This window comes from Taeniopygia guttata, chromosome 3 (assembly GCF_048771995.1).
Source record: "Taeniopygia guttata chromosome 3, bTaeGut7.mat, whole genome shotgun sequence".
Taxonomy (NCBI): Eukaryota; Metazoa; Chordata; class Aves; order Passeriformes; family Estrildidae; genus Taeniopygia; species Taeniopygia guttata.
Genome location: NC_133027.1, coordinates 31,415,605 through 31,442,822, shown reverse-complemented (window position 1 = coordinate 31,442,822; position 27,218 = coordinate 31,415,605). Strand labels below are relative to the sequence as shown.

At 34.4% G+C, this 27,218-nt stretch overlaps 1 protein-coding gene across 45 annotated transcripts in view; it reads right to left on the bottom strand.

Moving 5' to 3' along the window:
* RIMS1 (regulating synaptic membrane exocytosis 1) overlaps positions 1-27,218 on the bottom strand; it is a 364,651-nt gene that overhangs the window by 63,791 nt on the left and 273,642 nt on the right. For 11 of the 45 annotated variants that reach the window (XM_072926549.1, XM_041715055.2, XM_072926531.1 and 8 more), the window contains 4 exons: positions 24,329-24,406; positions 22,095-22,166; positions 17,393-17,505; positions 3,525-3,637 (listed from right to left, as the gene is read on the bottom strand). In XM_072926549.1, the coding sequence (XP_072782650.1) occupies positions 3,525-3,637; positions 17,393-17,505; positions 22,095-22,166; positions 24,329-24,406 (376 nt within the window). Of the gene's footprint in view, positions 1-3,524; positions 3,638-10,579; positions 10,689-11,899; positions 11,930-17,392; positions 17,506-22,094; positions 22,167-24,328; positions 24,407-27,218 lie in introns of those variants that run through there. The other 34 variants (XM_072926553.1, XM_072926533.1, XM_072926534.1 and 31 more) reach the window with 7 other exon arrangements.

Below are 27,218 nucleotides of genomic sequence, written 5' to 3'. Positions count from 1 at the left end.
GCCAGAGTAGCTGCAAGCATGGTGTTTGTGTGCTGTATGTGGCATCTGGAATAAAAAATCGTACTGTATTTTGAATTAAAAGGCTAATTGAATTACAATGTAATTCACCTCTCTGCAAATCCAGAATTATGCCACCAAATGTTTTGATCCTCTCAAGCACTGAAACAGCACAAATATATGCACACTAGCCACTACAACCTCACCAATATATAAGAAAGAAGGCAGATGTTTAAAGCTCTTCTTTAAACTCTTTTTGTTTCACAAAAATTATGGAGTCTTTCCACTGCACTGGGAGGAAATAAGGATGTGAACTCTGTGAAAGTCTCAAAACAGAGTGGAACAGCCATGGAGATGTACACAAATGTTGCAGGGCAGTTACCTATTCAAAATCCATTAACGGATGTTCAAAATGGAAACCTGCATAGTGCATGTTTGGAAAACTATTGCTTGCTTATCGAAACCAGAAAATTCGGAAACTGAGTGGAAGAAATTCCAAAACTGTAATGCATCAGAAATTGACCGCAAATAGCAAACGACCAGTTACAATATCTCTGTTTAAAAGAAAACTTATTTAACTTTCAGGAATTATTTTGTATATGCATAATTAACTGTTGCAAATATGATCCAGTCCCATACAGAAGGAAAATTTTTGAATGGTTTAGAGAATTTCATATGTAATAAAACAAGCATATTTGCAAATGCAAAAATACTGGAAGAATCAAATCCATGTGAGATGATTGCTCTGAAATGCAGAATGTACTATTTTCCCAATGTTCAGCACAGTATAATTATTAAATATATTTATTTTCTGGAGCAGTGGGCAAACACTGCTATTTGGGAAAGAAAGAAGCATTTTGCTTAAAGAGGGAAAACCTCTACTTGCAATTGCTATTTCTTTAATAGTCAGTTAATATTTCTTTTTCTCTATTCCAGAATGCTTATTATACCACTTAATATTTTTTTAAAAATTTGAAGTCTTGTTTCTGCAGTTTTTGAAGACTTTTCCCAAATTTTGGTATCAGAGATTGGGTGCGGTCTTTGATTCTGAGAAGTCTCAGTCATCAGCTTTACCACAACAGGTGATATAACGTATTACATTTTCAAATGTCCAAATCTTCATCTGTCTCAGTTATTTTCTTGATTCTTTCACCATTTTCTCAGGATAGAGAAAGATAGTAGCATAAGATTAACTTTGGTATCATTTTTAAAGTGATGACTATCACCATAGTGGAATGAAGCAGAATTCTGAATAGAATAATTTCAGTGTTTTTTGGATTTAGTACTTATCATGATTTCCATTTTGATTTCCACATGCATTTAAAACCAAAAAAAGATCCTAAAAAGCTCAAGTTTTTAAGGATAAATTTGGAACATTGCAGGTTGATGTTTTCTAATAACTATTTAACCATACATTGGATCTATGTTAATCAAATAAGAAAAACATATTGAGGGCCAAAACAATGGTTATCATAAATATTAGAGTTAGGATCAAAAAATATGTTTCAAAATGAAAAATACAAAAATTTCAATCAATCTGTAAGGACATATGATCTGACTCAGAAACCTGACCTCTGACTGAACAAAGCTCTTTGGTCATCCTGGCAAAACTCTTCAGATTGCATATTACCTCTCTCTAATGAAAATTTTATTAACTCTATTATGACTATTTTTTCCTACCTTGTTAAGTTAAACACACTGCGTCTTGCCCTTTTGCCCTGAGTGGATCTCTTTTGAAGGTAACAGCAAATCCAGTAGCAAATGAGCTGTTCTAATGAAACAAATTCCTGCTTCTGATAGAGGATCTCATAGGAAATTTCCACCCCAGCTGTTGAGTTTTTTTAACAGCCCTGATATACTACAATTTGGCCTTTGAGGACATAAAGCCTTGTTTCTCTTCCTTTTGAGAATTGTTCATTTAAGCTCTTACTAAAGTTGTCTGCATATTTTACAGCAACACGGTCTTGAACCAATCCTTCAAATCTGTTAAATATTAAAAATTATCTGCCAAATTTCCCATTTAACCATTCCTAAGTAAATTTGTGATTTTGCTTTAGATTAGTACCTCACTTATACATTATTTTAACCTGTATCTCCAGGAGCATCCAGCTCCTCACAGCTTGAATTGTAAGCAGCAGTGCAGATGTGCAAGATATTTTCATCAGTTTGCTTGGAACCCTATACAGTTTAAATTACAAAGTTATGATGAAACGTAAATTTTAAGGAATTTAGAGATTTTAGAGGAGCCAAGATTTTATTTAGAAATAAGCCTTACTAGAGTTAATTAAAATAATAAAAATAAATGAGTAGGCCTTGATGAAATTAGGAGTTAGTAGTTAACTAATAATTAATTGCTTGTCAGCACAATGTTTAGTTAGCTGGGTTTATAATGAAGAATATAGAAACTGACAAATAGCTTTTAGGAACATAAGACAATTGTGGGCCTCCTCTGTTCTGAAACCAATTGAAGACAAGGAATGGGAGTTCTACCAAGAGTTCATTTGTCATATTTGCATTGAAAGGGTAGAAAGGTCAGAATGAGGAAGACTTCATTTACTTCCTCATTTTGGGACCCCTCCCCATGAAAGGGACCTCCGACCCATTTCAAGGGACAAACTACACTTGCTTAATAGCTTTTTGAGTGATTAGCATACGAAGCGGGGAATGGGATGTACCAAAATTATGAATATGTATTTATATTTTGTGTATTCAATACTTGTATGGATAAAAAGACTCTGTAATCACCTGGAAGGCGCAGTGTGTATTTGGGAGCTACCCCGCATGCTGCCCGGCGTCGAATAAACATACACTTTCTAACTTTAAACTGTTAGAGAGTTTTTGTCCGTCACAGTTGGTTATCGGTACTAGATCAATATCCATATTTTTTTAATAAATCAATGAACTGCCATTTTAGCTCTGTCAATAAAAAAAAAATCCCTCTACACAACTTCGTTAACATAATTTCAATATATTCCATTATCACAGAAACTCTTTATGCTTTTATTAGAAAAGGAAATTGAAGTCATCTGTAGGTACCTCAAGAAAGGAAATTAACATTATTAGGATGCAAAAACATGATACAAATATGAAAATAGCTGCATGGGATTGGATCTAGTTCTGTCTATCTCTCTACACATCAGACAGCAACAAGGGCCAAATTACTTTTTCATGGTGTACTTTTCCAAACTCCGGGCATTGGAAGTCTGAGGACTTCCTAAGCTAGATGTGATAAGTTTCTTTTTAACAGCTGTTGAACATTCTTTCTTTCCTGAACTTTTTCTTTCTGAAAATCTTTCCTGAAGTTTTTAAGCATTTTGGTTTTCACAGATTCATTTTAGTTGATGTCAAAGACTAACTCTAATCCACATCAGATGTGGGCAAAAATAATGCTAAAAAGCAATTACTTGAAGACATTTCTGTCAGGATTTAAAATACAGTGTTCTTGGAGCTTATATAATATTTTAAATAAACAAGTTTATGCCTTTAATTTTCAAGCCAAAATACCATTCCAAGACTACTGACTTTACCTTGGTATATTGCTCACGCTCATGTTCTTGGCTAGAACCAGACCCTGATGTCTGATTATAACGGTGCACTTTCATTTTCATCTGTCTCGTTCGCTCCTCCACTACTAAGCTTGCTGCAAAAACACACAATGAAAATCAATTAAAAATAGAGAAAAAGTTTTGGGAAAAACAAATGGTTTAGCAACAATTTTAGCTTATTTCCATTTCAACAAAACAAAGAAATGTACACACATGTAGAACAAGCAGGGTGTAAGCACAGAACAAAGGAACACTAATGTCAAGAAATCAACCACTTTCATTGCAAGAGTCTTTACCTGAAAATGGGCAGACATCCCAATTTCTACACATAATCAAGCTGGTGCAACGGATATGAAAAGAGTGAAAAAATTTAGGTGGCAGGCTGAATGTTACACCTGTTAAATATTCTGGATGCAGGGGACGTAAATCCATGATCATCTAAGCATGTGGTTTTTTAAATGTAGAAAATATTACAGTAGCATTCTAAGAATTAATGCATGAAACAGGTATTAAAATTTGCTTTAAATTAATAACTCCTACTATTTTGAAAGATAGCTAAGACTATTTGAGAAGAATAATTTCTCCATTTAATCAGTCATGTCAAAACAACAGTCCTTTTCTAGTAGTTTGGGTTTTTTTAACAAGACCTTTAAAATCACTACTTTGTTCTGTAATGATCACCTTTACTTCAAATAATAATTTGTTCTTTCGTTTTCAACTTCCATATAGCAGTGTTTCTTTAAAAACAGATATCTTGGACATTCAAGGAGTTGTGGTGTTATAAAGAGCATAATCTTCAATTTGAACAAGTTATGGCAATTCATACTGGCTGTGCCTGCCACAGGCAGACAATCATGCACTAACAGAGAGAGTGCTGTAAACAACCCTGGGCCAAAGCTTCCTCCAAGTAACTTAACCTTTGTGGTAGTAAATAATTTTAGAGGGATCTAGATATTCTGTTATTCTTAAACTTTGTAGCATTTTAAATTCAAAGCAATGCAGGTAACATCAATACCATGAAAACTGTCGCTTTTTAACAGTTCTAGAACTAGACCCAAATATTTATCAGCAACTATTCTAAATCACAGGAGTATTCACTATGTTCATTGTGGTTTAACAGGTTATAGCATCTCAGAAAAAATTTTTTAAGTTGAAATTTTTTATGTGTCACAAATTTAATTTTTAGGCAACCTCCACAAAATCTTCTGCTTTTGTGCCAACCATGGATTTCTATTACTCTACAAAACCACTACTCTTATAAGTCAAAGAGCCCCTCCCCAGACCAGTGACAGGAGAGAGAGACACCTATATTAAAGCTGCCTGTAATCAACTTGCAGTCACAAAACACAGATAATTTTAAATTACTGGAAGATAAGTACTCTATGTATTTTCAATTAAGAGGTATTAAAGTTTTCAAGTGTGTTTTTTATGCCGTTAGTTATTTACAGATTTATTTGTCTGCGCTTTGCTTTGCCAGCACAAAGATACAAGGCCAAAAAAAAAAAAGAAAAAAAAAAAGCACTACACTCAGGATTGGATATTTTCATCTATAAGCTACTGCACAAATCACAATTGTGCCTGCACATACCATTTGTAACATACTCATGGAAATGACAGAATATCTGTGTGCTGGTTGGGTATGAAAATATAGACAAAGGCATCCTTGTGAATTCCTTCCACATTTCTAATTTAAAAATAAGAAAATTAGATACAAGAAACTACATTAAACTTCTGCTACAATTAGAAATCTAAGGCATGGAATAAAGTTAGCATTATCTTCAGTCTCCCATAGAGTCCAATCTAGCAAATGCTGCACAAGCAGAATGTCACACTGGGCCCAGCAATTATTCCAGATGACTAATTATGTCAGTAAAGGTGTACCTTAATTGCAATGAGTCCAGTTCCACCATCAGATATGCAGGCACAGCTCCAATTACTTCAATGGAAGTTGCATGGAGGTATCTGAAGGCAAAATTGAGCACTTTAGGTGAAATTTTTAAAGATGGCCTCTTATTTTAAGGACAGATATGAAAGGATTAAGATAGATCAATTAGGGACCGAAGTAAAAACAGTGGGTATCTTAATCCTATCATACGTGCATGAAATAGACTGAGGATATGAAATCAGAGGGAAAAAATGAGACCCCTTTAAAAATTTAGCCCTATGTGTGATGGTGCACAGATTAGAGTTACTCTAAACATAACCCTTTCACTGCGTGAATTTTAGGTCCTTTAACCTGTCAACTGTATGTTATACTAAATAATATATATGATATGTTACCCTGTATTACTTATGATACCCAGGAAAAAATATTTTATTATGTAATTTAATGCTATTTCAGAGGTTGTTACTTCAGTCAAGACTCGACTTTAATTCCGTAATTCTTGATTTTTGTTATGATTAAATCCTTAAGCTTAACACATTTATTTACTGGTTTTCCTTTATATATATATGACTATATCAAAGAATGTGAGAACAATTAATTAGGACTGTGAAGTAAATCTAAATTCTCTAATGGAGAAATTTTATTTTGTGAGTGAAGTAAAATGTAATTGAGCACCAGTTAGCTGTGAACTTATTTCTACGCATTCAGTTGCATGAACCTACTCTAGAAAATCCAACTGTGTTGTTTCCAGCTTTATTTACCATGCACATCTGAGCATATGTTGAATGTAGCTCAGTTGTGTGATGGAAAATTTTATCTGCCTGACTAGAGGCTTTGGAAAACCTTTACATGTTAATCATGAGAAGCAAAATAGTCTAACACAGGAGCAAAAGCACATTAGCAAAACTACAACAACCATAGGTAACAACACCATATGACCACATTGCTTTTTTGGAACATGGCTGGTTACCACAGGTAAAAAAAAAACTTGACAAAAAAGTACTTAGCCTTAGAAAAATATGTATCTATTTTCTTTTAGGACATCACTATTTACAGAGTGCTTTTCCTGGAGGTCTTGAGAGGTAGAACTACACAGTAATTTACAGATCAAAGCACTGTAATCCCAAGACCTTTCAACTCTAGAGTGGTTCTAGAATTTAAAAAATTAAGATTTACCATAAGTGCCTCAAAATAGTGGTACAATTACAATCAATATCAGTTGTGTCAACATGCTTTTCTCTGGTCTCAGAAGTCACACTTCAAAGAGCTGTAACTCTCATGTCTTAAAGGGCTGATAATTCAGATGTGAGATCAATCAGTGTAAAAGTAATTGAGAGAACTCATTGATCAGGCTGCTTAAATAGAGTGCAACTTTATAGCCAAAGCTTACTACTAAAAAACCACGTGAAGGTTAACAACAATGAGGTACATAAACAATCAAGCCATGCAGGAGAGAAAAGACAGACATATGAATGGAATCAAAATGTTGTATTTCAATTCCATTAATCTATTTATAAACCCATCTGACTCCTGTAATCCCAGGTGTACTGGGACTGGCTGGGATGGAGGTAGATTTCTTCACAGCTGCCTGCTCTTCTAGTTGTGACTAAGTGTTGAGAACACACCAGTGTTTTAGCAATTCTGAGCATTGCTTGTATAGCACCAAGGCCTTCTCTGTTCCTCATGCTGCAGTCCCCTGCCCTGTCCTGGCTTCCCCCTGTCCCCAAGTGGGCTGTGAGAAGAAAAAGGTGTGACAGGTGACCCCAACTGATCAGAGGGACCATTCCATAGTGTATAGCACCATACTCAGCAATAAAACTGGGGTTAGTCTAAAATATGCAATTCTGTAAGACGCTACTTGAAAGAAGCATGGAATAAACTGACTAAAACAGCTACAGATCATATTTTCAGACTGCCTACCCTCAAAAAAAATTATGACAGACTAACAGTTGTTTTTTATTAAAGGAGATAGCGACTTAATTTTTTAAAGACTTTACCTGTTTACTAAGATTTTATGCGCTAGTCGCATTCCTTTTAATATATGACTATTACGTTAAGATATATAGAGTTACGTCTGGTCCCACTAACTAGTTGACAGCCCTCATCTTTATTATTATCTTCAGAAAACTACTATGTTTTTATAGTATTTCAACCCCTAAATGATGTTTAACTGAGGGAGAAGTTAGAACTGGCTAGAATCCTAAATATTTAGAATATATACTACCTTTTCAATTATGTACAAAATAATACAACAATAATCAATGTACTATACTAATATATCAGATGTAGTAGGGCAAATAAAGTTTTCCTTTTTTTCTTTAATAAAATCTTTCTTGACAGAATGTGTCATATGGCATCGTTCTGTTATCCAGAGAATATGAATCGAACAATTCAAGAAGTATGACTTTAAAAGAAATTAAACTTGCATTAGTATCAAAAACAGACCAAACCTGTGAAAGTCATTGAGAGCTACAAAAGCAGCATCAATAGTAGTGGCCAGTGCAAAAGAAACAGAAGTAATTTTAAGGTATGAAGTTCTCTCCTTAAGGTTTAAAAGGGAGTCTAAACCCCACCCATGCTAGATGCCAGACTTCCCAAATGACATGATGCCTCAAACCATGATGCCTCAAACCATGATGCCATCTATTAAGCTAATAGCATAATGTATAAAACTTATGTGAGATCATTTAAATAACGATTGTATCACAGGCAGCAATGATGAACTAGCAAGAAATGGCAAAAATGCTGTAACTGCCTTCTCTAGTTCTAGTTTTCTTATTCCTGAGCTCTAACTCTTTATATATCCACCTCTTTCATATTGCTACATTCTGAAAATTTTGGAAAACAGTGTATTTTGTCAATAAATAACATCTAATAAGAATCCCTTCATACATTTCAAAAAAGGGTAGGCAAGTCAGATAAGTAATAAGATAGAGGTTTAAAAAGTCAGGTAACTAAGCCCAGGAATAAATTTCAATCCCTTGCATTCGTTAGTGAAAATACCTTTCTAAAAGGACATTCTTGCTCCAAGCCACATACAGGCTCAATGTCAGAATGACTGGTGACATTACATGGTCTGTGATTTAAACTAATAACCATACTGTGATGGTAGAAACTACCGGATGGTAGAAAACTTATGGATGTGTTAGCTCTGGCCATACCATTTTCAGCAATGGTGAAGTCTGCAACAAATGCAGGCTCTTCTCTTGAGGCACTTCATATTTCTGTTCAAGATGGTCAAGACAGAAAGAGGAGGTGCAGGCAAACAGTATGACTTGGAAAGTCTCCAAGTCTTACCTGCACTATTAATGCCAGAGTAAGCTACATAACAGGAAGAAATTGGCATCAAGATTTCAGATAGCTGTAACTCCAGAATATATCACACATCCATCCTTTATGATGCAAACTTTAAGAGAAAAGGTCTAGAAGTCTAAAATGACACTAAGATTTCTTACATAAGAAAGTAAAAACTTACTGAAAAGTAAGCTGAAGTTAAAATTTATCTCATAAAAACAATGTTTTTGGGGCAAACCAGTTCAAGTTCAGGCAAGGGAACAGAGGACTGCACTTACTCCACAAGACAAGAGAGGTATGATCTAGTCTTCAGTTTTAGTCTTCATATTAAGAAGAAAGGCTGAACAGTGACAAACAGCTACAGCTGTACTGCCATCATGAAGCATATGCACAGACTTTCTACACAGCAAAATCTAGGAAATTAATCTGTCTGAGCAACTTAGATCCTCTGTGAATGGGAATCAGGGGAATAAAAACTATCTGGTTTGAGGAATTATATATGAAATAATAATTAAAAAGTCTGGTTTGAGAAGTGGCAGCTGAGGAAGAAACTAGACAGAACTTATGTGCATAACAAAGGCAAGGAAATAAAGCAGCAACAAGATTTGGATAGGAGAGTCCTCTAGTGCAGAGATGGCTATGTGGCACAGAAAAGTCACAGTGGTGTTGGACCGGGATGATCCATTTCAGAAATAATACTGAGAGTCTCTAGTTTATTTCTGTTGATCCTTCAGGATGAGTTTTGCAGTATGTACACACAAATGATCCTTTCGAAAAGTTTCATAGCCTTAAAAATTCACAGCAAACTCTACCATGAAATTTAAAAAGCATACAAAATCATGAGCAGCTAAATGTTCTGAAATATATGGTAAGTAACACCAAAAAATTAATTTGTTGCCAAGATGAAGAACTTGCTATGCCTTCTTTGAATAAACAACTTCAAAAAATAATGGGAACATGCCAATTGTAAGGGGGATGGCTCTGAACCCTGCTCTGCCTGACCAGAACCTGCTGTACATACTTCAAGCTTGTGTGCATGGATTTCCTTTCCATGGGAGATGATAGATCTCTGGACCTCCTCCCAGTTATAACTCAGGCATGGCCAAGGCACACGGTCAGATTTCCAAACTGGGAGATGAGCTTGGATCTCTCAGTACACACAGAGGCATGGTGGCCATCTTGAGATTCACAACTCACTCCAGAAGGAAGATATAGAAACCTGAACTGGATGATGCAACATTCAGTTCTTTCTCAAAGAGTTTCAGGGGTGATCCACAGAGAAGCTTCTATGTAAAAGGCAACAACAAGAAAACAAACACAGACCTCGTATAATTTGGAAGAAAAAAAAAAAAAACAACAAAATAACAAACCACTGATTTTGGCAGCAAAAAAATCATAATTTTCATAATTTGCTGAAGACTTTATTGCAACCTTTTCCATTGATTATATGGAACAAATGTTTGCTTTGTTGCAGACTCGTATGATCAGTGTTGTTCACTTCTGTAGTATATGCTCTCCCTCACACTTATGTCTTCTTTTACAAAACATCCTGTAACTGCCCCATCCTCATCTCTAATTCACCTACTATCTATTCTTTTTACTTCTTCTAAGAAGTTACAGTGGGATACTAGTGTAAATCAGTTCAAATTAAGAATCATGGTCCCCCAGATCTGCTGGCACTTCACTCGTCTGGCTGCTCTTCTTTTGCCCAGTTCTTTTTAGCTCCTGGGTTTCATCTGCCATCAGGTCCCTTGAGCCAGAGGAATCTGTGCATGTAAATATCCCACCACCTTTTACACATGCCCAGATATTGAGCCAGATCCATCCAAATCTTATGGAAACAAGCTCTTTTACAAACCTGTTAGAGACAGTCTAGTTTTTCTGCATAAAGTCCATTGTTTTAAACAAAAAAATATCCACTGCAGCCCAAATCTTGACAGAGGCATAATCAACAAACAGGTAAGATTGATTTCTACTGTCCTGTTTGAGAGAAATATAAATACTGAGACAGAAATAATTTGTAAAGTTAACCACTCTTAGCACTTTCTTAAGACATTTCATAGTATATTCTAAACACTGCAAAAATAACATATAATTGCTAACACCTAAGTTACATATTTCTTTTTAATCTCTTTTTAACATTATCATGGAAACATGTTTGACATGGGTGTTGGAGTTCAGACCTAGTGGAAAAGTTGCTTTATTTTTACCTAAGCTTTCATCCCTTCAAAAAGTAAAGTAGTTGCAGGAAATACTCTGATTCAAGTTCAACTCACAGTTGGCTGTGACCCACCCAAGCCTGTATTCAGACCAGAATTTCCCAAGATGAGCAGGACTCAGGAATAAAGGTTAGAAAAGGTTAATCAGTGCTAGTAATATTTATGTAGCATAATACCTTGATTTCAAAATAAAAGGGTGGAGTGAGTTGTTAAATTTTTTTGCTCTACAAGCTTCATTTGGATTTTGAGGTAATTCCTACTTTCAGATAAAAGGAAAAAAAAAATAGGACTTTTCTGCAATATGGCTTGGATAGAAACATAACAGACTACAGTTTTCATTTTGTGGGACAGCTTTAGATACCTGTTGTTTGAACTCACTGATTCTCTGGTGTCACAGGCACAAATTCATAGGAGGTGAGCACTGTATATCTGCCCCTAAAAGCTCCCCTACAACAGGAGTAACTTTCTGACATGGGACTGACATGCAAATAGAAAACAGCTTATTCTTCAGACTGTCTCAGCATGCAAAAACTAGTTTCTGACCATCACCTTTAAACTATTCCTAAGTCCACATATAGGAACATCCTTCACAGCTGCCATGGACCATGGCTGCATCACCAAAAGCATGTGCTGTGCAGAATTCAAGAACACTTTAGGAAAAATATTAAGTCTTTGTGTGAACATTAACTCAATAAAGCACCTTCTGACCCACGTAAAATATCATTATTACCTCTGTTAAATCCAGTATATTGCATTTCAATATGAGCATGAGAAATCATTAGAGAAACCATTGTCAGATTCTAAAGAGGGGCATCAGATAGCATAGGGGTATTTGAGAAACAACCTTTTTGTATGTTAACACTGTTAACTAAAATCTATACACTGACATGGAGTATAATGAAGGAAAACCCAGTATCCACAGTTGCCAAACATTTGTAAAAAATTACAAAAATATTTACCTTTTGTGGGTGAGTTAAAATTCTCTTGCTCTTCAATGAATTAAATGCGTGGAATGATGGAAACAGAAAAAGAAATCAGCAACTTCAAAGTTAGATAAAGAAATGTGTTACATGTGACAATGGCAGGTTCAGTAGGCAGTACTCCAGCATATGTAAAAGTAATGTAGAAAATTAAAATGATAAACAATGACAAATAATAAAGCCTATGACCTTTTCTTTAAAATTAACAGGAACAATGATGTTACAGAGAACCAGATTGTGGAGTCTTTAAGTATTCTGCTAGAAAAGCATCATCATACCCAAATTTATGAATTACATAAAAATCTTGTTTTAAATATCACTCTTGCTTCCTTCTAAACCACACAGAACTATTTGAAGCCTCTTCTGCAATAATGAGTGTTACAAATTTATTTTCTATTAACTGAAATCTATAATAGTCAATAACCATTGGACTATTAAAAATCAATTTTTAAGGAAAACATAAAAGCTTATGAGGCTTGAACTCATTTGTGAAAGTTAGCAGTGTTAAGAAAAATAGTCTCCAGCATGAGTAAAGATTCCACAAGCTGCCTCAAAATATGCTGTGACACCTAATAATTTAAAAATAAAACCAGAAATATGGAGACAAAACAACACTGATAGGTTGAAATCTAAAACTGAAAGGACTTATTCTTTTTCTTCTGGCACTCAATTTTTATACTGATAGATTTGAAAAAAAATTTTGACTGAAAAGGCTTGATCTTTTACCATTACCACAACCATACTCTCACTGTAATGACATTTCAATGATCAACTATACAAACACAGAACTGTTTTCCTAGCATTTATATTTTTCTATTTCTATCTTAAATGGGTTAAATATAAAAAGATACTTGCAACTCAGTGTAATATTTGACAACATACTGATTTTCTGTATGAAATTCTGATTCTTATTTTTTAAAAAAATACTGGACATCAAAATACTTTGTTCCTCTGCAACGTCACCATTGTACAAATATCACATGAACTTTATACATGTAATCTCCATTCAGTCCCAGCAGAGTCTTCATGTGGTTTTCCCTCATGTGACAGCAGCAGCACACACACACATGTGCACTTCCCCTTCCATACAAGTGCTGTAGAAAGCTTTTCCCATGATGAGCTAAGGTACAGCAACACCTAATGCTGGATGCACGTTTGCTTTGCTCGGTGTCACCACGTGAGCCCTACTGCTGCAACCAGATGCCACTGGAAACACACACAACCACACTGCTGCAGTCAGGATTACAGATGCTATTTCCATGGAAGCAGACTGCTATCATCACAAACCTTACTCTCATTATGTGACTTTGAAATAGGAAACTACATCGTCAAAGCTATGAAAAAGAAGCAATGCTGTGAAGACTCAGAGGTAGATAGAGGGAGTAAGACCTGTTTTGCTTGAATTAGCCCTGAAAGATTGTTGCTACACTACAACCATTGCAGATTTATATTGCTGGTTCATAAATTTCAACAGTCGTATTTTCTTTTGTTATTTACTTGCTAGAGTAATAATAGAATCCCTACTGTCTGCTGGTATATTCACTTCCTTGGTCAATACAAGATCAACCATTATGCAAAAGTGTAGAAACCCACCCTCAAATTTTATTCAAGCAAGAATTCCCATGATGTTCAGTAGCTGCAGTGACAGAGGACGGACTGAGTAAATATCAGAGATGTATCCTTTATACAGAAATATAACTTTAAAACCATGAAACTACATCACAAAGTTCTTATAGAAACAGCTAAAAAGCAAAGTCAATGAAGAATCCCCATCCCTCTTAATGATTGCACAGTTCCAAACACGATGCAAATACAAAAACAGTGATGCAAATCTCTTACAGCCCAGCACAGAATGACATATTGAGAATACACCATTGTCCTTACCATGGCTTAGAATTTCACTGCTTTAGTCACTGAGCCAAAACATCTTCATAGGGTTAGGTCCTTTTATAAAATCATCCGTTAATACAAGAAAAATCAAAACCACTTCTTTAGTAGCATAAGTTAGAGAAATTACTATTAAATTGTAATGTCTTGAAAACACACACAAGCACACCTGTACAGGACTAATTTTCAATATTGAAACATCTCAAGACCTTTCAATACAGCAGTATTCCAATCTTGCGTTCTAAGAAATATTGCTGACAGGGTTGCAAAGGAAATAAATGCAACTATGTCTTCCTTGAATACGACTGTAATAAAAAAAAAATCCCTTGCCCAAAAATTACAGAAGCCTACAGTCTTAACTGTAATCACTTTCTAAAGTCTGCATGCCCTCAAGTTGCTATTATTTAGTTAGTATTGTCTCAAATGAAAATAACTATGCCTCTTCTCCACTCTAAAGCTACACAAAGTTGCTCTCCCCTTCAGAACATACCCACCAAGAAGCCTGTTATTTTTTCACATTTTTTCTTGCCAGTGTGAATTATAACACTGTTTAAAATAAACTTTACCTTTTCCTCTACACTTAAGGTTGTTTATCCATTCCTGATCAATAGTGTCCTGATCAGCTCTGTTTCTGTAATGGAATATGGATCACTACTTTGGTCTTCTCTGTAACAATTACTTCTGTGAGTTTTTTTACAGAAACTATGTGTATTATTTAAAGGACCTTGTAAAACTACCTTGTTTTCTTGTAAGTTGAATTTTTATGATCCTCAGACTGACAACCAGAGTAGTAACTAAGACATCATTTGGTAGACACAAGGAAACAAGCTTTTGCTTAGTTCTAAGCTTGACAACAAAATGGAATGCCTGAAATACAATGTCAACCAAGCATTATTAGCATGAATATGATCACTTACAATTGATAGCTAAAGATTAGAGGTCAGTACTTAAAATATCACTCTGTTTCTCCACATGAAAACTACTACCAGTCTCTTACTCCTTCATTAAATCTCATTTGTTCCTTAATGAGGACTTTAAAGAGTAATAAAATTACTTCACTGGATTCTTTGTTTCCTGAATGTGTAAGAGAGAAAACAAGAAGCCTATTCTTGATATACAAATATGCAATTTTTTTGCAGCAACCACTATGACTTGCATAACAGACTTACGTGCATATATGTATATATTTAGATTTATAGATGTATATATTTAGATGAATATTTGATCTCCATAAAACAACAGGATTCTTATGGAACGTAAAGAAGTACTTTACTATAAAAATGATACTTTATGGCACGTCATACAGGTTTTCCTTGAAACGCGTGAATTCAAGATGACCATCAAAATATAGGAAGAAAATGCATTTTCAAACATTTCCAATACATTTGTATATCGCACTAGATTTTTACATCACCTGTATCTACGGTGACTGTGAATTTATACCATTAAGGACACGCTCCAGTTCCAAACACAGTTAATGTAAGTCTTTTACAGAACTCAATATGTTTTGGGTTCATACTACATTAAGGTCAGATCACTTCTGGTCACTACATTTGACCCTGGTACTCATTTGACAGGGATTATAGAGGTGAAACTAATATTAAAATCTGGTGCTGTAAATCAGAGCAAGTACTGTGATCTTAAGGCCTTAGTGAATTTAATTTCTAACAGTAGTATTAAGTTACACATACCAGCATATGTACTTCAACAGATACTGACACAATTTTTTAAACACATACAATAAAATCTATTTAATTTCGTACTCCTCTGCAGATTTGTTCTGAGCCTGAGCAGAGCTCAGAACATTAAACATGGGTAAAGCAAGAAAAGTTCCCTTTCAGAAGTAAAGTCAGCCATGCAGACAAAACCAAAGTACTCAGTAGAGAAGGAAATCTCTTTAACGACTGGTTCCGTGTAAAACAGCCCCAGCGACAGGCGGCACAATGTGTAACAACAAACCAAGCACGGCGCATCTCACCTGCACATTTCATGTGTAAGGCGCAAGCACATTAGGCACAAGTGTAAACAGGAGCTCACTGAAACACCATTACTCTACAAGTGTTCGCGGTATCAACAACTTTATAAACTAGTGTAGCTTTGGCCTTCTGCTCAACTTTCGTTTATTCTTTCCTCTTCTATACACATCGCATTTCTACTCATTTCCATGGTAAGTTCTACATTCATTTCCAACACTTTCACCAAAACATAAACTGGTATTTTATTCTCACACACCAGTTACCAAGACCAGCAGAAAGATGATATATGAATATGTAAAGGAAAGGCAAATTAAACCTAAATTAAAAGCTAATTCATCATTATATATTGTACCAAGTTCTGAAATTGAAGTAGAAATAAGGAAGAAAGTTGAAATTCATTACTTATTACATTTCCCTATAAAGCTCCCAACTTGCTAATATGCAGAAATAGAAACTCTGAATGTAGTTTGCAACTAGTTTATAATTCAGACAGTACTAGCGTCCCTACAAAACAAGAAGATCTGAGTAGAAAGCTCAAAGTTAATAAAAGCCACTTATATAATTATATTTGTCATCAAAATAAGCACATTTATAAAACAAGAGTACATTTTATATGTGCTAACTGAGGGGTTTGTACACCATTACAGCTCAAAGCCTTAACATTAATGTAAACTGATTGAAGATTAATGCAAGCCATCATACAAGAAAATCTCACTGGTAATCTATCATGATAAGGTGGTCATGGTCAGCAACTTTATCTGTTCAAGAATGTGACCTGCTAAGTTCTGCAATGCTACAATATTTCATCATTATAAGCATTTCTTTAATTTCCACAAATAAAACCTTTTAGTATGTGGCAATCTCAGTTATTGCTTGTAGTTAGTGAGAAAACAGGATTTTTTTAAACACAGAATAAAACATGAATGCACAAGTATTATCCATTGTGTCACTTCATTTTACCATAACAGCTCATTCTCTGTGTGTAGTATGTTCCAAGAAAATGAAACAGCAATGTACATCCTTATTTGATCTTAGTATGTAAGAAACATCCTCCATAATAATCAGGTTTATATTGCCTTTCTCAGAAAAAAGCAGAACTCTTTGGCTGATCAGTTTATTCTTAAGCAAGAAAGTGACCTGTGCTCTCACATTTCGCACGGTAATTGTTTTCATTCTTTGTTCACTGAACTATGAACTCCAGAAGAAAAACAGATCTGTGACATTTATTATTAATCTATGTTAATAATGCACAACAATAAATATAAACCACAATATACGAAATGAGTAATTCTGTCAAAATCCTTGCCCCTGGTTTTTGCTTTTTTTTTTTTTTTTGCTGATAACATACTAGACATGCTGGAAACCACCATGACTCTGAGAGAAAATTTAAACATGAAAGGGTACTAGAAAATAAGACAACTAAACCACACGTAATAACCCACCAGTCAAACTTCACTGGATTTCCCAAACTACAAAGATGCTTTCATTCTCTTCTATTGCTTTACTGGTAGAATTATAGCATTGGACATGTAGTTATGCAAGAAGACTTAAAGTAAAGAAAGGTGAGAAATCAAAGAGTTTGAGCTATCACAGGCTCATTATTTGATACCTTGCTCTATACTGCCACTTCTTACTGGAACTTGTGGTAGCTGTCTTCCCCTACGACTGCTGAAGGAGGTGTCTGCAGGAGGAGACTGTGTGGGACTTCCTTGCTGATGTGTTCTGCAAATGAAATTGAGATAAAAGCAAAATAAGGCAAATAAAGCAACATTTTATATTCTGATTTTTTAACACCAATCAAGTTGCAGGTACTGCAGATGGGTTTGAAAATGTTTGCATTTTGTCTACACCATATGCACATACTCAGGTCTAGATACGTAGTCAACTTATAAGGTCTTACATTTAATTTCTCCAACTACCTTCAGCTATAGAAAAATTATTTCCTTTTGGTTTTTTGTTTATTTTATTTATTTATTTGTGAGTTTGTTCTGGTTTGGGCTTTTTGACATTTTGGGTTTTGTTTTGTTTTGTTTTTTTTTTTTTTTTTTTAATAAGTAATTCAATAAGTAATCTTGAAAATCCAGTGAATGAAAAGCAGTTTTCTAAGAACCACTTATGATTATTACTCAGAATTTATATACAGTCTCCTGCATTGGTAAAAGAGCAATATAAAATGCCACTTTTCTGTTTTATTAAATTTTGTATTCCCTTTATGCTGATGCAATAATTGCACAAGACCACAGGACAGCAAGTATCTATTTCCAAAGGACAGCGTGCGTTTCTATTTCAGAACACAAAGAAGGAAAAAGACCTTTAAGCTTTGTATTGGGATTGGGGAAGGGAGGTGTGTGTGTGCATGCAAAATCTGGACAAGACTTTTAATATTAATATCTAAGTAAATATTCGAAATCACTTTGGCTGAATTCTAGCTAGCACTGTTTCAGAACATTCTGGCTACTTGATGTGTTATTCACACATACGAGTGTAACACATCACATACCTTTGGAACCCTATCATTTAAAATAAGTATGGGCACCTATAGTAACTATAGGGAAAAGGTTTAAGAAAGTAAAACAAAGATGAGAAGGAGCAAATGGCTGAGGAGAGCCTACTGTGAAATGCCCTTGCCAGTTACAATAAAGTCACACTCACTATAGCGCATAAGCACCGTTTATCCAGTTGCAAATAGATCATTTGTAATTTAAAGTAGCACATTTGTGCAAGTTTAAAACACTGTTGGCTTTCACTAGGTGGATCAACTGACATCCTCTCAGCCTGTAAGATCAGTTTGCTGTGTGAACACAGCAAACACAAGGTAACAGCACATTCAACAAAAGGACTAGCACAGAGTAGGCTATGAATACCTGGGATTATCACTAAAGCATTTCTGTTTCTAAAACCTACCTTTTCTTTTTATTAAAAATATTAACCGCATTTCAGTTAGTGACCTAAAAAGGGACAATATGGAAGCATACCTGTGATTCCCTTATTTCCCTTTATATTTTGAAATAGAAAATCTATTTAAGTACCTGTACCAAAATAGAAACATAGTTCTAAAGGAACTCTAATGAAAGTATAACATATTATGCAGTAAAATGATTGATCATGTTAGTATAATAGAACATAATTATTACTAGTTCCATAACTGCACACTACATGATTGCCTAAAGCATTTCCAGTTTGTAGAGTGACAAAATATTTTAACTGTGCCCTTTTACTCTTGTTTGGCTTTCCAAGAGGGCAGTCTTTTGTGAATGGAACTACTGTATCAGAAATTATATCAGAAATTTCAATACTTGTGCCATCATTTAATTGTGGGGTGCTGTGTTGGGTTTTTTTTTTTGTTTTTGTTTTTGTTTTTTAATTTCTGCTGACTTATGAAATCTCCCTTCAAACACCCAGCACAACTTCCCTACAAGATACAGTCAAGGTATCCAAGGAACCATCTGGTTCATATGACTATCATACACTAAGAAGTAATCCTAAAAAAGCCCCTATATATGAAATAACACAAGGACATCTACCAAGGATAACAAACAGGTTTGGATTCAAAATAATTTAATAAATAAGAGTCCCTGTGGAAGACCAGCCACAATGCAAAAAACCCCAAGATTCTGTTGCTTGAGCTTGTATTGTCTCTTAAATCCTAACACTTCTTCATCTAACTCCTGGCTTGCCCTAGTGATAACCATAATCTTGCAGATACTGAATTTCCTGATTCTGAAAGGTGCTTACAATAACAAAGATGACCTGACTTCTGAAAATTTCTGTTTCTCCATGCTGACTACAAAAGTAATCCATACCAACTATTGCACATGACCAGATTTTAAGCATGTATCAGATGTCTAAACATCACAACATCCATAAGGTAATGATGGACCTTACTCTGTGCCAGAAAGTCCTTGTTTGCTTTTGCTATGCAAAAAGTATATATGGATATATCCATATATGGATAAATACTTCAATCTAACAAAGCCACCATGTTCTCAGTTATGATTTTTTTCCTTTTAGAATCTAAATATCCAGGAATTTAGATGAGTGCCCAGTGAAACACTGGAAGTCTGTCCTGCCATTACAGAACTGGACAGGACTTAAGATGCAGCTCAGAAACGTATCTACTTCTCCAGTAATACTCTTTTTACAGACATGTCACCTTCCAAGAAAAAGATAGAGGATCTGTTTAACTCGAAGACAAATCAGGCTTAAGGTTTGCATTAGCTGGGGTATTACAATGAGATTAGTATGCCTTTTGGGGTGAAAATAAAAAGAGAGGCAAAAGGTAATTGAAGAATAACTAGCATGGCATTAAGGACTTGCTGCCCTCAGAGAAAGATCTGTTTCTTGCAGGAAGAAGCCTGCAAATGGGTGAGTAGAAGAATGAGACAAAAAGGAACATAGGACAAGTATGGAAGACAAAAACTAGGGGGAAGATGAGAGAGAAGTGAGATAAGAAGTAGAGAGAGAAGAGGAATCTGGGAAAAAATGCTACCTGGTGAGCAGTGAGACTGCAATGTGTATCTTCTGGTTAGTCACAGAAGAAGGAGATACTGCAAGCAGCAAACCTATTAATTCAGCAAGCAGCGGCCTAAAGGGGAATCCTACAGGTTCCAGCTCTGACAGTAAACAAGAAAACTCAAATTCCTTTCCCTTCAGACTGATGCCTTAGTAGCATACTCCTACCTAAGAAACTGTACATTTATGTACATTTCCTAAGCTATCATACTACACAGAAAACTTAATCTTACATAGCATGTTGAAATGCATTATAGAGAAACTGGCAGCATTCTAACAGGTTATTCCAGTAATCTGCTTAACTAATAGTAGACAGGATTTGCAAATGGCAAAATAAGATCCAATTGTAAGAGAAAAATGAATATTTGAAGAAGATGTCTCAAGTTGTATTTGACAGGAAAATTCATTGCCTGTCCTATTACCATAACTTACTGGCACTAGTGCAAAATGCATCTATGATGGATGAACCGAACTAAAGAATTTAGACTTATTGAAACATTTTTTACCACATCTAATGCTAGTGAATCATTTTATGGGAACACAAGCCTACAACATGTGCCATGGAGATTTAAAAAGAAGCAGTACAATTCCTGTTTCCCTACATTCTTGTTCCCTGGGTTCATTGCTGAATTACAAAGAGCGAAACCCCTTGGACATCAGTTACTTTTCAGAAGTCAGAAAAAACAGTAGCAAAAAAAAAAGTTTTATTGATCTCCATAACACAAAAGTCCCTGATTCAACGATATCAAGGATTTCAGTCATCATTTAGGTAATCTCTCTGACTCAAACTAAAAAAGCACCTGGGTCATTGTGAAAACAGAGTCATCTGACTCGAGGAAAATGTTGCTATTGCTTTTGGATCAGGAACAATTACATGGGACTAGAAGCAGTAAAACTAAAAATAGTACTTAAGTTTTGTTACATAATATGCATTTTCATTGAAAATAGAGATTTCTATGTTGTTCATGGAAGTTATAAAGCTCTCAAAATGTGAACAGATGTACATTCAACCTCTGTGAATCAAAATAACATAAATCAATTTCCGGCAAAGGCAGGATCTTCTCTCCCCTCACTGGGAGTTTAAATATAGGGGGCTCAAAATATATACAATATATAGGGCTTAAATCTTAACTAGATGTACTTATTCAGTATATATCTTTAATATTTCTACATATATATCTTTATTGTTTCTATATATTTCTATTAATATGCTTCTATTCTTTCTATATCTCTATTTTTTCTACTTTTTCTTAACATTTTGAACATGAAACCCCATACTACTATAACATCAAAGTTAGAAGATATAATGATAATACAAATTCAGAAAAATTCAATTAATAAAATAAAGTTCCAGTATTTATATTAATTTTATGTAATTATAGATTTAAATGTGTCACTTAAATTTTCTATATATTAAAGTGAAATTAATTTGATCAGAGACATTTTGAATTATTTATCTGTTATAGCTGTCTATATATTTATATAATCCATTGTGGTCTTTCATCCTTCAAGTTAGCATAAAATAAGGATTTTTTTGAAAAAAAATCAATGTTAAAGTGCAGAAAAGCACTTCTAGTCTCTGTCATTGATCTTATCTGCAATGATGGAGAATGCCAGAAAAATTCCACATGTATGCAACAAAGTGCTAATAATACAGATACAAAATATATAATACTGTAAATTATGGCAACATAGCCTTTTGTCACAGATGGTTGAAAAAAGTTGTATTAGATGTATATTCCAAAATCTGGAACTGGACTGATAATAAGAGATGCTTACACATCAATCAACACTCCTACCTTTCTGTTTCAGCTGCAGGGCCTTTCCTAGCTTGTTTTTGGCTGCTATATCTTTCCACTTTTCTGGACTGCCTGTGAAATGACATGTCAGAAAAGAAATAAACAAAGAAGAAAAAGAATATAGAAATATGAAGATTATTTATTCATGTATTATAAAGATAATAAAAAGAAACAGTTGACAGATGAGAAAGTGACAACTATCATCATAAACAGGCTGGTGAAGTCTAGGCTTAAGAGACATTGCATTAATTAGGTTTGATTGAGATTCATGGTGTGCAGCTTGTGAGGTACCAAACCAGGGAAGAAAACATCAATCCTGGCTGAGCCTGCAACTAGTTTCCACTTCACAGCCTGCATTTGACTGGAAACAATGACTCCTCATAGCCCTATAAGGCATCTCTTAACAGCATGAGTTCAACAAGTTCAGAGTAGACAGCAGGAGAAAAACCTTGCAGAAAGAACCAGAAAGAACTACTTGAAGAAATAGAAATAGATCTAAAAATTGCTTTTAAATCTATATTTCAAAAGCAAAACCAATACTGCATATCAGATTTTAAAAAAGCTGTCACTATATTAATAAAAACTTGATTTTTCAAAAATCTCATTCTATTACCTTTTAAAGTTTTTAGAAACAGATTAAACCAATTCTATTTTCTTCCTAGTCAATATAAGTAAGTCGGAAATTATTTAACTCCTTCACTCCTTTCCTACACAAAGCTTTTACAGAATTAATCTGACATTTAGATAATGAAGCACTAGTTACCTCACACAATCTAAGCACTCACTTTGATATTAAATAAGAACAAAGAAGAATAATAGGAGTCTATACATTTAAGAAAAAAGGTAAAGCCACATTTCACCATTATTACCTAGGACTATAAATATAATATGTAAATCTCTGCAAATCTTGTGTTCCAAAATTTTCTGTATTATCCATAGTAATTTTAGTATTTACAAAATACAATTTACCACTTTAAACCTCAGAAAATCATCAAGATGTATTATTTTTCAGAATAAAAAGTGCATAAAGTGTTTCAGGAGTGGTAAAACCAGGGAGTGATGATTATTCAACTAGAGACCAGAAATACTGACAAACTTTAATACATGCAATATCTTGCAATGATACAATCAATGTCATGTATTAGGCTACATAAATTACTGTGGGCAAAACAGAGAGACAAAAATAATAATTAAAATAGCATGTTTTCCTTTTAAACCTTTGTGGTCATAAAGAGTAATCCAGTGCCTGATCTGGAAGAGACCTAAACAACTGTGACACCAGACTATGCCCAAATAACATAATCATAGTGTTTTTTCATTATTTTTACCAACTGCAATATTTGATGAGCATTTTATTGTGATGCAGTAGATTCCACAAAAACGAAAACAGTGCGGCAAAATACAAAATACTTTCTGCATGAGAAGAGGTCATTACCTTTGATGCTTTTAGAATTTTAAAAAATATATTTTCTCACAAAAATAGTGTGCCAGATAAAAAAAAATATCACTTTTGCCCGTAATCTATTTTTTTTGTATATTCTCATTGTTTTTCCATTTTATTCCTTAACCAGGACAAATATAAAAAGGGTACAGAGGGAAAATATACATATTAAATGCTGCAGCTTTACTTAAAACCTGCAGTTAACAAAGTTCTAAAAACTATGGCTATATTCACTGTATCCAGCAGCAGTACCATTCCAATTATGTCACTTCCTTAATTTTCTGTTTAGCTGGTTCTGTTTGTTGGTTATTTTTCTCTTATTCCTTATGTTGCTTGCCAAGATTGTGACGTTGCATACAATGGAGAAAGAGAGCTCCTGGTTTCAGTCAGATGGAAAAGCCAAGACCAGGATGTGCTTTTCTGTGACAAGTAAGACAGTAATACACAGCACTAATGAGCTGAGTACACTTATTTCTCTGCTCTCAGGGCTGTCCTTTAGAGCAGCACATACCAGAAATTATTTAAAATCAGTTTCCCTTTTGTTTCCTCCCCATGGCTAAGATGATGCTGTATACATTTCCAATTAGCCCAACATGCTCTGATTTACTCCCTAAGTGTACATCATAGGAGAAAAAAAACAATATCCATGAATGATACATGCACATATGTACTTGTACATAAAACCAGGGAAAAAACTGAAAGAAAATGTGTGAAAGTATGCAGAGCACATGAAGAATATACGATAACCAACACCTCATTTACTTTGATCTATGATTTGAGTAAATAAGGATACCTCTGTGCTGCTCCAGGTTTAGCACTTAGGTGGTCTACACTGTCCTGTTTTGGAATGCAAGACTCCAGCGTCCTTGTTCTTCACAATATTTGGAAACATGGATGTGAATTTGAACGGAATGAGCAGAAACAGAGAGATGGTCACATGCAGTGAAGGTGGAGACATGCAGTCAAATATATAAACAAAAAGCATTCAGTCACAACCTATTGAGAAAAGCTGTGTTTCTCATTTTCTTATTCCAAACACTATAAAATTTTAGATGTAAGATCAACAGTCTAAGATGTAATGAAGCATAGAATGAAAGCCTCATAAGTATTTTTAAAAATCATTATGCTCTACATGCTGAATGGCAGCACTGTTATTTAATAGGTGCTATCATCCTTCTTGAGAATATATAAACATATAAAAATCCCCTTTGCTTAAGAAAATACATATTTTGTCATTATATTCTGAAATTCTCCTGAAAATTGAAGTAAATTTCCTAATTTCATGCATTTTGATGAAACCTTCATGTCCTATTGCCACACAGACTGCTACAGCAACAATTTTCAGTAATTCAAGAGCAAAGTAGAATAGCTGATTCAGATTTTTTAAAAATAAAAAATATATAGGAATATTTCTGAATTTATAAGGAATTTTTATTTTTGCTGAAGCCACACAATTTGTTCACAGCTTTCAGTTTGGCAAAAATATTATTATCTTGTTAATTTATTATTAGTTTTTAATGAAATATATTATAAGATCAATGAATGGAATTTTTTTTTCAAATATCAAATTTGAATTTTAATGAGAAAACTAAGCAAAATTTGTGGTCCACAAATAACCAAAGTTTTGTAATATCTTTGCATCTATACCCATTAGGGTCAGGAATGGCCAAAATTTCTCTATAAGATCATAAATCCTCCAACTGTCACACCAAATCATGGAACAATATATATCATATTTAGGCAAGCACTACATATTGTTTTATATACAGAGAAGTTATTTACAGTTCATGTTCCAAAGTTCTATGTGCCTCAGATCTGTGTTAACAAATCTACACACAGAAATTTGACAATATTTCTACTGAAATTAAAAATTACTGCTTCTGAAATGAAAACATAACATTTTTATACAATTCAGTGACCAATATTTTTAAATTATTCATTACTGTCTTGTAGAGGAGCCCTCAGCAGTTTGCAGTGAGTGTTACTTAATGTAGTCTTGACGCCACCAGGGATGTCATGCTCAATAATTCCTGAGTTTTACTGAAGTTTTCTTAAAGGCTGGATCTGCACAGTACCTGCAAGTACCAGGGGGCACTTGCTCTGCAGCTGGCTTCAGGTGACTCTGGGACAATCATTCTTACACATGTATGCATGACTGACAAAAGCTATTTATCTTAAATGCAAATACATGCAAAATTTTTTTTAAAGGCTTATTTTATCCAGTCTTGGTTATATGCTGATATTATATGCAGATTTTTCCAAATGAACAGTCTTTAAAAAAATTTCACCTACCATTAAATGCTCAGCTTTCATTCACCTTGTTTTTATCATCACTTACAATTTCACAGATCTCCAGATACCCATCTGTCTACACTGTAGACATTAGACATTTAGACTTCCTAATTTCTTATAGAAAAAACGAAAAAACTTTCAAGGAATTATGCTATCAAACCCAATAGCAAAACTATCTTTCAAGATATCTTATAGAAATACATGATACTAATCAAACATTTGCAAATTTTTAACACTGAAATAATAGATAACTTATGTCTTCATCTCATCATTGTATCAAAGAGTCACTTCTTCCTGATATGGCAAGTGAGCAAATACCAGAAGAACAATCTTGGGAAAACTTGTATCAAATCTTATGTTAATAACCACTAGAAATAAATGCAATGTTGCAAAAAAAAAAAAAATTATCAAAATAATAATGCATAAGTCATAGATTTAGAAAGAAGTAATGCATAAGTCATAAATTTAAGAAATGTATTCAGAAATAGATTTTGATTGCACTCCATATGCAAATTGGAACCATTTGTAATATAAATATGTAACATACTCAAATGAAGAGTAAGATGAAGTCTTCAAAGCCAATTAATCTGTGAAATAGAATTTAAAAGCTTCTTAAGCAGTTAGTTTGTTATCCCTGTTGATCCATCAGTCATTCTCCAACAGCCACTACTTCAGTTGTCAAACTGACACAAGTATATCTTAAAAAAACTAATTATTGACCTGAGTAGTATTGGCCACATAATTACTATGTGGATTAATCAAATGTAAGCTTACAGAGTAGAGAACAAAGGTAAAGCACCTTCGATTCCCTCACTGATGTTGTCTCTACAGATATGCAAAAAACTCAATGTTCTCAGAACTTCTCCTGATGTCGGAGGAAATCCTGGAACTCGTAGGCTGCAAACACTCATCAGCATTGAGGTTACCTTAAATTCCTTGTGTTCATCAGCGCCTGACTGCTCATCGCTGGGAGTTGGTGACCAGATTGCATGCAAGACTTACAAGCACAATAAGGCACTGATTTCATGTAGAAAATCAGACTCCTGTTTATCCATCTCAAAAACATTCCCATTACAGATTCCATATCCTACAGATATTTCACTGTAAAATGTTTGCTGGTGGGCATTAGAGGATTTTAGCCTTTCTCCACAAAATTTTAGCTGATGTAAAAAGGCTTACTATTTGGCATTGAGAATGGCAGTACTTCGATGAAAACCTTATTTCACTGATTTTTTCAAGTCTGATACTCCGAAGTCAAAAGCAGTCTTTCCACTGACTCAAAAAATGAGAACCAAAATTACTTAAAAAGGCCTAAAAGATATAAAGTATGTTTCTAAACTTAATAGTTGTCCCATCAAAGGGATGTATTGGCAAAATTTCTGGAAATGCAG